This window comes from Stegastes partitus, unplaced genomic scaffold (genome assembly GCF_000690725.1).
Source record: "Stegastes partitus isolate 25-593 unplaced genomic scaffold, Stegastes_partitus-1.0.2 Scaffold4, whole genome shotgun sequence".
NCBI classification, from domain to species: Eukaryota; Metazoa; Chordata; class Actinopteri; family Pomacentridae; genus Stegastes; species Stegastes partitus.
The window spans coordinates 1073728-1085267 of NW_007577735.1; the positions used below are offsets into that span (position 1 = coordinate 1073728).

The 11540-nt window shown below is 42.6% G+C and overlaps 1 protein-coding gene across 2 annotated transcripts in view; it reads left to right on the top strand.

Annotated features, from left to right (window-relative positions):
* The window catches only part of LOC103354892 (segment polarity protein dishevelled homolog DVL-1), a 23662-nt gene extending 12324 nt beyond the window's left edge, over positions 1-11338 (top strand). The window contains exons 1-12 of one of the 2 annotated variants that reach the window (XM_008278495.1): positions 1245-2468; positions 2867-3005; positions 3516-3609; positions 3756-3825; positions 3940-4079; positions 4607-4683; positions 5337-5404; positions 5538-5615; positions 5739-5873; positions 7167-7334; positions 7443-7658; positions 9650-11338. In XM_008278495.1, coding sequence (XP_008276717.1) covers positions 2336-2468; positions 2867-3005; positions 3516-3609; positions 3756-3825; positions 3940-4079; positions 4607-4683; positions 5337-5404; positions 5538-5615; positions 5739-5873; positions 7167-7334; positions 7443-7658; positions 9650-10170 — 1839 coding nt within the window. In that variant the 5' untranslated portion in view covers positions 1245-2335 and the 3' untranslated portion in view covers positions 10171-11338. Of the gene's footprint in view, positions 1-1244; positions 2469-2866; positions 3006-3515; positions 3610-3755; positions 3826-3939; positions 4080-4606; positions 4684-5336; positions 5405-5537; positions 5616-5738; positions 5874-7166; positions 7335-7442; positions 7659-9649 lie in introns of those variants that run through there. The other variant, XM_008278488.1, reaches the window with a different exon arrangement.
* The last annotated feature ends 202 nt before the right edge of the window (positions 11339-11540 follow it).

The window sequence follows — 11540 nt, forward strand, 5'->3', positions numbered from 1 at the left end:
CTCTCTCTCTCTCTCTTCCCCTTGTCCTCACTTCACAGCAAGCCTGGCTCTTTGCATCCTGCGCTCCAGGCTCATTAACCAAATACTCATTAATTTATGTGGTGCAATTAGCATCACGGAGTACAGCATCAGGTTGGGGTTGTAGGAAGAGCTGCACTGTCTCACAAGCTGGATTCAACTGTGTCTTTCTTTAACTGCATAAGGACGTCCCACGGTTTCATGGCGATCACTCTGTTGTGCATCTTCTGATGCTGCTCTTGAATTGAAACAGTGCAGCGATATATTGTTGCTGCCAACTCCACAGTTGTTTTTTGTGTTTTTATTTTTTGTTTTAGAATGAGAAGTAACCCAAACTGTGTGTCCTCCTCCATCCACTGCACTGTTACTGACTTCAGCACTACTATCATGCAGATGGCAGAAAATAGAGAATTACTGATCTTTTTGTCTTGCGCAAACACACAGCGTCTCTTTCTATCTGGTTGCCTCACATCTCTCTGCCTGCTAGTTTGTCTGCTCTAATTAAGTGAAACCATCAGGGGATTTGGGTGGGCCCCTCATGGTCTACTAACAATTTTGTGGTTCATAAATCTGGCAGGAAGGGCCTAATAAAACGTAATTCAATTTGGCTCCGTCACATGGCCAGGATGTAAAGACATATAAAGTAGGAGGCGGCCTCGCCTCCTCGCTGCCTGCAGCATCTTCAGGAATTCCCCTGTCACCTTATACACGCGCTTTGAGTGATTCTGTCTCGGTGTGAACACTAGCTGTTTTACAGTGATCACTTAAATTGTTCAAACCTGGTAAACATATCCCTTCTTTTTCTCTGTCTGTTCTGAAGCATTTGAGGATGAATAATGTAACAGTTGAAAATTTCAGGAGGGTGAACAGGTGTAAGACCCAGAGGGCAGCATGGAGTTATGGGATATGATCTGTTTGGAGGCCGCCAGGTGTTCTGCATTTTAACCTATTGTAAGACAAGACTTTCATATTAAGTTATTGCACTGTAAAAGAGAACATTTACCACCCAGAAAAGGGAGAAAAAAAAGGCATTGCGTTGCATTAAATGTCATGCCGTTCAGAGCTGTCAGGGTTTCAAGGCTCAGGTCAAAGACGACAGCTAAGCCAAAGCACTTATGCTTGTATTAAAGTATTAACGTGAAGCACAAAAACAGCTGGCGGACTTGATCTGCCCCCTCCCCCGTTATGAAAAGTATCTTACATTTTTTTTTTTTACATTTTTTTTTTTTTTTTTACAAAGAAACAGCGCTCAAAGCATTTGGGCTTTTAATAACCTGATGGTGTTTTCACCTGAGGGAGAGAGGGGGGGAGAGGACAGCACATCAGCTCAAATCCCATATTATCTCCCTCTGTTTTGGAGAATGCCATCGTCTGATTGGTCAGCAACAGATTCGCAGTCATTCTATAGTTGCGTGCCGTGTGAGAGAGGGAGGAGGCAATACTTTGTCCTCACTCTCTGCTCACTTTCTCTGTGCATCGGATGAAGGCACACTGTCGGCTGCGGTGAGAGGGATTTGTTGTGTTGTGGCCAGTGATGGTATTTGACATTTGAATGCGTTGTATGAAACAGGTGATTTCGTTCGTTTATCACAGGTCTTATTTCTTTCATTATGGAAAGTTAGTGAAAATTAGAGGGTTCTTGTTTTGCAGTGAGGAGAGGTTTTATTTACTTGTTGTGAGCATTTGTAGCGTGGTTGTGTTTATGCAATGCTTTTTTTTTGGTAATAAAAGGGAATATTGGCCAGTGCAGAACATTTTAACTGCTACGTAGAGATTTTGTCTGTTTGGCCTTCTGTTTATTGCTGGATCATAGGTAACAAAAACTAAACAAGATGTACTTCTTTTATTTTAAATCATTCAAAATGTCACAACTTCTGAAAAGGTCATGATTCATTGTGTTCAAAGTTTCACATTGTCAGCGGGGAAAGAAGTGACTTTGCTGTTGAGTCATAGCAGTCACTTCTTGTTTTCTTTCTTTACTAGCCCTTGTGGAGCCTCTTTATGATTATTCCCTATTTTTGTTCATTGCCTCTACTGTAGATAAGCGGTCAGCTGGCAGCTGGTGGGCAGAGACAGTCTGGGGCTCAGGCTGGCTTTTAGAGAACACACGGAGCACAAAGACACAGATTTTCAGTCTGCTTTGGTGAACCTGCACACTTGGTCTTTCTTTGTGTGTTTTTTGTTCTCTCTGGCGGCAGTCTTCAGAGTGTGGGAGGAAATATGTTTGAATCCTGACAGTGGATCTCAAGTCCCTCTGCTGACTGTTTATGTGCAGTAGCTCAGCTTTCATAAGAGCACCTTCTGGGCGGAGCTAGCGATGGGAACTGCTACATTGCTGGAATGTTTTGCTTGCTCTCAGCGAACACGTTGGCTGCCACACCCTCTTCGCCTTATGAGGCCTTTCCAACCAATCCGCTGTTACCCTGAGACAGCACCACCTCACTTTCAATGTACGTATGGAGATAGTCGTGCTCTACTGGGGGTTTTAATCCATCAGATTTTTCTCATCTTTCTGTTAGGAAGTGTGTTTATGCAGAGCTGTCACTGTATTCAAAAATAAGCTGTAGTACTTTTTGCACTATAATGTTTACCTTTTCAAAGCCATTGTTCATTTATAGCTTTCCATCTACGACAAGGTTCTGATTATGACTTTTTCACGCCATGTTTTTGTTAATACCAACATGTTCCTGATGCTCAGATAACTGTGATCTTTTTCCATTTTTGCCACTCTCGCTAACTTTGACTTTCCTCCCCTCCTGGTTGTTCCTTCTCCTTCTTGACCTGGCTCTGTGATGAACAACATGACCTTCCGTCTGACTCACTGCTGCTCCGCTCTTTCCCTCTATAGTCCCTCGCATCAACGGTCACTCTAAATCAGAGCGCACTGCAAGGGACTCGGCCATGGGTTACGACAGCGCCTCTGTAATGAGCAGTGAGCTGGAATCCAGCTCATTTGTTGACAGCGAGGAAGATGAGGATGCTAGCAGGTAACATACTACCTCAGATCAAAATGTATCTCTGTGCCATCCAAACATACAAATCAGTAGCAGATTGTTTCTGAAATTATCTGTTGCTTTTCAGTTCATGAAAGCCACGAAAACAAAAGCTTGTGTTGACACATGACATAGAAGTACCAGTTAACAATATATTGACTGTATGTCAGCTTCAGCACATTTCAAGGCATCATAAAGCAACTTACAAATGTACATGCAGTGAGTCATGAGCCTGCAGATCCACAAACATCAACTTAGAATATGTTTTGGTTTATGATATTGTAATATTTCATTGTACTGTATGGCAAATGTGTTTTATATTGTCTACAAACTCACTGTATAAATGAACATGTAAGGTCATTTGATGTCAAGTCTACACAGTAGATTTAAATAATATAAATACATGCACAACTTTTGCCTCTTTTCTTATTCTGATATCCGGTTTTCGTCTCCTCTTTTTTCCCTCCTGTATCATTAATTCCATTCTCTTCTTCTGTGTTTCAGACTCAGTAGTTCCACAGAACAGAGTTCTTCATCACAGTTGATGCGCAGACACAAGCGGCGCAGACGGAGACACAAAGTGGCCAAGATAGACCGGGTACGCACTTCTAAACACGTCACCGCCTCTCCTGAAATTGATGTTGACACTGAGTGCGAAAAACAGATGAGAAAGCTGATTGATATAGACTTTATGCCACTTTTATTTACAACGCCCTCATTGTAACCTCTTTCCGCCTTTCCCAGTCTTCGTCCTTCAGCAGCATCACAGACTCCACTATGAGCCTCAACATCATCACCGTCACGCTCAACATGGGTAAATCTAATACACCCACAACTGTGATTTTTATTTTTATTTTTTTACACAGTTATATTATACTCTTTCTCAGACTTGTGTTATCTTACTCATTCCATGCTTCCTCCCTGACAGAGAAATACAACTTTCTGGGTATCAGTATTGTTGGTCAGAGTAATGACCGGGGAGACGGTGGCATTTACATCGGCTCCATCATGAAGGGAGGAGCTGTAGCTGCTGATGGCAGAATAGAACCTGGAGACATGCTCCTCCAGGTACACTTCCAGTTTTACAAATTCAGCATTTGAATGTTTTATCACAAGTTATCAGTGGTTTGGTGACATCTCTACCATGTCAGTTTCAAACTGTAAATGCTGACACACGAAGATGTTACTGTTTATCTATCTGAGGCTTGCGGCCTAATAATAACCACATCGTTGTGTTCACTTCCGTTGTAGTTCTGCCTCTCCTTTTCCTTCCTGTTTTTGCCATTCTTTGATGTCTGTGCGGCAGAGGTCTATGGCTACACCCACTGCAAAACACATGATTGCCATTTGTTGTCACCCTCGCATTATCAATACAGGCTGTTTTATGACTGTGCATCCCACAGAAAGCAGCTTAGGGTTTGCAGGCATCCGAAGGCCTAGAAGTACTGCAGAGATGAATGTGTGCACAGTATAAGTGCATAAACACACCTGCACTGTTTTGAAATTATTTTAGTCATGAAAACACAATGTATAATTAAGTAATGCAATTTGATATAATGAATTAATTACACAGTTTGTTTTCATCTTTCTACCAGGTGAATGACGTAAACTTTGAGAACATGAGCAATGACGACGCTGTGCGGATCCTAAGAGAGATTGTTTCCAAAACTGGGTAAGAACATTAAACTTATTCAGAGCATTGTGCTTATTTGGATCTTTGTTGTGAAAAATGATCACAGTGAGAGCATAACTTATCAATAACTTTGTATGGTGTAATTGTATACTTCAAATTAATATGTAAATCGGAGAGGGTGTTGTATGGATATTCTGAGGATTGTAAGAAATGAGGAAAGCCTATTGAGAAAAAAATTAGTTTGCTGCCAATACAGCATGTGTTGTTTTTTTTTTGCAAGATTTTTCATACCATCTTTGAAAAAAAGACCTTGTTACTTTGTGAGTTAGTATTAACTACTTTGCTGCATCACAAAGCAGCAGCAGCAGATTATAGAAGTTAACTGACTAGCAAGCTTTACATACTAATACCCTGTAATTAACTGGTGTCATTTAGTAATTTGTGGGGAAAAAATGACTCGATTTCTCTGTTGGCTGATAAATATCAGCGGTGTCACACATGTGATGGGTGTAATGCAAATAGTGATAATGTGGTAAATATTATTTAGTAGATAGCAATCTATTCACTCTTGTTGCATCATTTGGTAAACCAGGCTGTTAAAGAAATAATTATTTATAGTTGTCTATATTTTAACTACAGCTAATGTGTTTTATTTTCTATTATTTACACTCATTTTCTAAATTCTTCTGCAGTCCTATTAGTCTTACTGTTGCCAAATGTTGGGACCCATCTCCAAGAAGCTACTTCACCATCCCTCGTGGTAAGACAGACACCAGTGCTGTACTTCAACAACATCCTTCTTAGCAAATACGTTCTTTTATTTCATGTCACTGGCCAGGTTTTAACTATGTTAAATCTGTATATTATGTAATAACTTTTTCCTATTTGTTCAGCTGAACCAGTGCGACCTATTGACCCTGCCGCCTGGATTTCTCACACCACAGCCCTGACAGGACCTTACCCACACTACGGTAAACACAAGCAGCTACTGTCATCAACGCTATAAACACCATTTTTTAAACAACTGTATCATGTTATTTAATTATGATAAACATGCAGCATTTACATGTTTTTTTTTTCTTTGTCCATCTTAGAGTTTGATGACTTGCCTCTGTCTGCCAGTAAAACAGACATGGCAACTATCGTCAAGGTGATGCAGTTGCCTGACTCTGGCCTCGAGATTAGAGACAGGATGTGGCTGAAGATCACAATTGCAAATGCTGTCATAGGTGAGAAAAGCTGAGTGAAGCGAAACTTTATGTTGACAAAGATCTGCAGTGTTTAGGTCACTGACCGTAAGCAATGCATACAAGTTGGAGATATGCACACATGTATATGGTGTTGTACGCATACTGGTTTAACCCTCTAAACCACAAGCAACTTTTTTGTTTCAGTCACATTTTTACTGGCAGTAGGCTCATTTTTCACAGCAATATAAAGTCCTGCAGCTTTATGAGAAACAGCACAGCCATGGCTATAGGTAGAGAGAATTCAACAATGTCTTTTGTGCAGTATGACAAAAATAACATGCCATAAATCATAAAAGTTGGATTTCTATGATTTTTCATTTAACAAAAAATAAAATAACATTGGAATCAACATGTACAACATTTTTCCAAGGGCCCACAGGTGTTACCAACACTTGAGAAATCTTGGCTTTAAATGCTGTAAATATTTATACTATTCACACTTTTAATTTATTTCCACAGTTCACTTCTGTGCTCTGTGTTTGGTCACAATCTGGTGCAAATGTTTTTTTGGACAATTGAAGGAAGCATGTTGAATAAAGTGCCTTTGATGAAATATCATGATTTTAGGCTTAGATTTTGTTAATTTTCTAGAAAGAAATGCACTTCACAAAAGAGTTCATCTACTGCCAGAAGGTGTAGAACACAGTTTCTGGCTCTGATAAATGGTGTAATTTAATGGTGTAGTTTTGACCTTTTTTTTTTTTTTTTTTTTTAAAGATAACAGGCCTTTAAAACCCACCAGTGGGTTTTTGGCGTTCACAGGGTTAAACCTCAGTGGTGCATGTTAGCAACAATAATACATCTCTAACTCGTTACAATTATAAAAATAAAAATAAAATCTGAATAAAGAAATCACTGTTTATTTGCCATTTCCTAAACAGTGCAAAGTTAAATTACAAAGTTATAATGAGTTACAAAGTATGTTAGCTAGTAATCATTCTAGCTCATCAAAGAATTTCTTTGAGGGAGTTTGTTAGTAAATAGAAAAATGTATATATATATTTTAGTTTTCTTTGTTGAACTCATTTGAGCAAAGTTTTTTTTTTTTTTTCCTAACCTCAAAATCCAAGTCTGAGCCTTGGAAGCATCAGACATAGCTCAGACATTAGCTCCACTAACGTTATTCCAATTCTTACAACATGGTGCTGTTTGTCTAACTGCAGCCACTGTGGTCACTCTGTGGCTGCTGCATATCAACAGTGTTTTTAGCATCTGTTCAACACATCAGAGCAGGCGCCTACATGTCCACGTGTGTGTTTGTTGCTGTGTCAGGTGCTGACGTGGTAGACTGGCTATACTCCAGGGTGGAAGGATTCAAGGATCGGCGGGATGCGAGGAAGTACGCAAGCAGTCTGTTGAAACACGGCTACCTGAGACACACTGTCAACAAAATCACCTTCTCCGAACAGTGCTACTACACCTTTGGGGACCTCTGCCAAAGTACCTTTCTCAGCGTATCAGTAATGCAACTCGCACATCTACGATTTCTTTTTCTATGAAGAGACGGACTAAATCTTTTCCTCTCTGCTTCTGTTTTCTCTCGTCAAGACATGGCATCGCTCAATTTAAATGAGGGATCCAGTGGTGGAGGCTCTGAGCAAGACACTTTGGCACCGCTACCTCCCACCAGCAACCCCTGGCCTCTGGGCGGGCAGCCATTCCCCTACCCTCCTTTCCCCTCCGCACCACCCAGCTTTCCACCAGGATACTCAGACCCATGCCACAGTTTCCACAGTGGGAGCGCAGGCAGCCAGCACAGCGAGGGTGAGTGACAAGGAGGGCTGCAACGGGCCTTTTGAGTTTGCCATCAGCCTATCATTAATTAATGTAATAATTTGACTCAACATGCAACATGACATTAATTAATCTAAGTATTTCTGGCAATACGATGTCAGTATTAACAAGTGTCTGATTCACGCTAATGTTAGCTTTTCTGGCTCTCTGGGCAGGAAGTTGACATTGGATTGCATTTTCCCATAATTAAGTATGTGTATTCTAAAACGCGTCCTGTATTGTCAAGGTCAATCATGAGCATCTTGAGTCATGCAGCGGACAGCTCTGCAGTACTGGGTGTGTACACAACAACAACAAAATCTGATCAACCGCGTGATTCTGAATCACCAGCTTGAAATGATCAAATCCATCCCTCTCCATCTGTTCTTGAATGATCTTTTGTTTCCATTTTTAATCAAAAATGTGATGGTGCTGCATGATTTTTGATATCTGCATTGAAGGAGAGTGGAGAACCCGGGAGGGGGGTGTGTGGTAGTGTCGTCGTAGCGTATATTTTAAACCAGGCAGCCCAGATAAAGGATGTAAAATACATGTTGCCATCTATCAGTCGAGTTTTCTTCGTTTTAAGTGATTCATCCAGACATCGTCATATCTTGCTTTCAGCCAGTTGCCATTATTTCCGTTGGTTTCCTCTGCATTGTTTGGAGGGAGATGACAAAAGCAGTCAAGGAGTCAGAGTTAAGAACAAGTGTTCATGGGTAATTATGTGTCCATCTGCTTGCTTCAGGGAGTGCATGTGCAAATTTTTAGGGTCTTCACAACTTTCTTTTTTAGCTGACAAGACAGGGACAACAATGGGTGTAATATTAGTAAGGGGTTTACAGGGCAGATGCAGTACATTAGGTAGTGTGGGAAAGTCTGGGCTGGGAGGTGTGTGTAATTCTGTTGTTCCCTCTGTTTCTGCTGGGCAACGGTAGACTGAAGGAGGAGGTAGTCCCAGGACACTGGGGGAACCGGTAAGCCTGCTAACCCCCCCCCTCCCCCCCTCTCCTCCTCTGCTGTTCTCTCTCTCTCTATCCTACCATGCAGTCTTATTCTATCACTCCTCTCTTTCTCTTGTGCTCAACATTCTCCACCTATCATACTGTAGCTTTAAGGTTCTTTTTTTTTGTTAACCTGCCGCCCGTCCCATGATTCTTCCTTCGTCCATGTGTATCCTGTGTGTGACTCTCCTGACAGTTGATTTTCCCTCTCTGCACCTCTGGGCATGCATTCGTACTCTGCTGGGAGGTGCATGATGCAGGATGATCACTCCGAGGCTTGTGCAATCATTCCCACTGATAGGGGGCGATCATGCACCACTTTACCCAGTACTGTTGGGCTCATTGCGGAAGGGGAGGCGTGGAATGTTTGATTTTGCAGTAGTGTGGTACACCTCCATCAGTATGACACCACCAGTACTGAGATGCGACACTGACTTGCTTTTGATGCAAAATTGACGATGTGAATATAACTTTATTAAATAAGTTCTTGTGTTGTATCCTGAATTGCTGTGTAGTGATCTCTTTCTGATGTTGGTGTATCACATTTACATCTACAATCTGTGGATGTTTGTATGAATGTTAGATGAAGCCCGTAATGTTAGCTGTTGCAGTGGAACTTGGGGGAGAAACGTTTGAGATAATCATGTTTGCCCTTGACTGTTGGCTCTTGCTAGATTGCATAAGAAAAAAATATCCGGTCACACCTTAAACAAAGTGCAGTAACGTGTTCATTAGCATTTACGTGCACATTGAGAGAGTTTCCACTTAACATGTCATGTGTAGTGTCTGTTGCAGTTCACGAAGGCCTCGTTAAGCTGTTGTTTAATGTGTGACCTTCTGTCTCGATGTTAATCAGTAGCGAACCCGGCTGGTTCTGAATCAGCTGTAGCTGATGAGTTGCAGCTGCTCACTGTATATTTCCTGGTATGTGTGCATGTACCGTGGAAACTGAGTTGTCTGTTGTTTTTCTCTCAACAGGAAGCCGAAGCAGTGGATCCAACCCCAGCGCGGGCAAAGGGAGACGCTCCTCCCCACAGGAGAAGGGTCAAAGGTCAACATGCAGCGAATCTGAGCCAGGCGTCCGTGGAGGGAGGCGCGGTGATAGGTCCGCCAGCCAAATGAGCCATCACAGCCACGCCGTTTCCAGTCACAGTCACGCCCGATCCGGTCTCAGCCACAGTCATTCTCACCGGAGCCACACTCTCTCACAGAACAACCACCCCCCCTTCACCTACAGCCACGCCCCCTTTACCCAAGCAGGGCCAGGCTCCTGTGCCCAGAGCGAGCGAAGCCATGCCTCCTCCTACGGCCCCCCGGGCTTGCCTCCCCCTTATTGTCTGGCCCGTCTGGCCCCCAAGACCCCGGTCAGCAGTAGCACGCCGCCCGGAGCCCCTCCTGGGAGAGAGTTAGCAGCCGTTCCTCCTGAGCTCACCGCCAGTCGCCAGTCCTTCCAGCATGCTATGGGCAATCCCTGTGAGTTCTTTGTTGACATCATGTGACAGGACAGTGCCTTTAAAACTCAGTGAGCACAAAACGATTCTCCCTGAACCCACTCACCGCCTTCTCTCTCTCCTCTTAGTCTTTTGACCGTCTCTAAGGTCAGAATGTAGACACTGACTGGCCCTCCCCACAGCCCCCTGCTATCTGTCTATCCCTCTGATGTCCAAGCAAAGGAATACAGGCAGCAAGAGCACAACAGGAGGAGTTCTCTCTCCACACAAGCACGGGTCCTCTGGCTGAAAACCCTCTTTTGTATTGACGTGACGTGTACAGTTTGTGAAACGTGAGTGGTATTCAGTGTGGTGATTTCTTTAAAGCTGCCACGCAGACATTCTCGGGAGTGTGTACCCTACCTAGGATATTTTCTGTTCTGCAAGACCTTTAAGCTGGCTGGGCCTGGATCTCAATCCCCCAGACCCAGACCGAACTTGGGAAATTTTTTCTGGGCCTAGAACTTGGACTGGATTTCCTGGCTCATATTTGTGTGTACTGACAAAATTTAGCATGTTACACCAAACCTCTGGCCTAATTACCCTTACGCTGTGGCATTGCCACAAGCTTATTTAAGCTCTTACCTGCCAACTACTAAAATGCTAACCTTGATCAGTTCATGATCCGTGGATTTCTTCAACTTCACAAGGGAGGCCCTGTAGCCAGCCATTAGTTTAACTAGGCTGCATATTGCATGACTGTCTCAACTGCTTTAAAAAAAATTATTAATTAATTTTGTTGAAAGTATTACCATTATTGGGGGAGGAGGTTCCCTCTTGCCAATGTTCTAAAGGAAGAATCCGTACACTGGACGATTTTTGTGATGTTATTTATGTGATCATGTTGCATTGATGGTGTCATACTTTGTCTACTACAGCTGACTAACAGACAATCAGACATCACCCTTTGTGAATCAGTGGCCAGTTTCCACTGTTCTAGCTGTGCTTTGTCGAATGTATCATTATTGCTGTCAGTGACTGAACCCTGACACTCATAACACTTTGTTTTAAACTCATTTAAGTAAGCAAATCAACAGGATTGCAAACAGTGGACACCCACCACGGCTGTGACGCAAATTATGAAGGGTTGACGAGATAAACGTGAGCGCATCACGGATGTGTCTTTCTAGGCGAGTGTGAGCTTCGATAAAAGTCAGTGCGATAAAAGCCAAAGCCTCACATTGTGTGGTGGATATTTCTTTGTAATGTTGGAGCCGTCTTTGATGTTAATCTTTTATGATTGCCATCAGACACTTCTCATTTTATGTGTTCTAAGTGACTTCAAGGGGAATCCTGGCCTTCAGATGGTGAGCTCCTTGCAAAACAATGGCAAACCCCTGTTTGTATCTACCTAAAATACAGCAACAAGAGGGAAACAA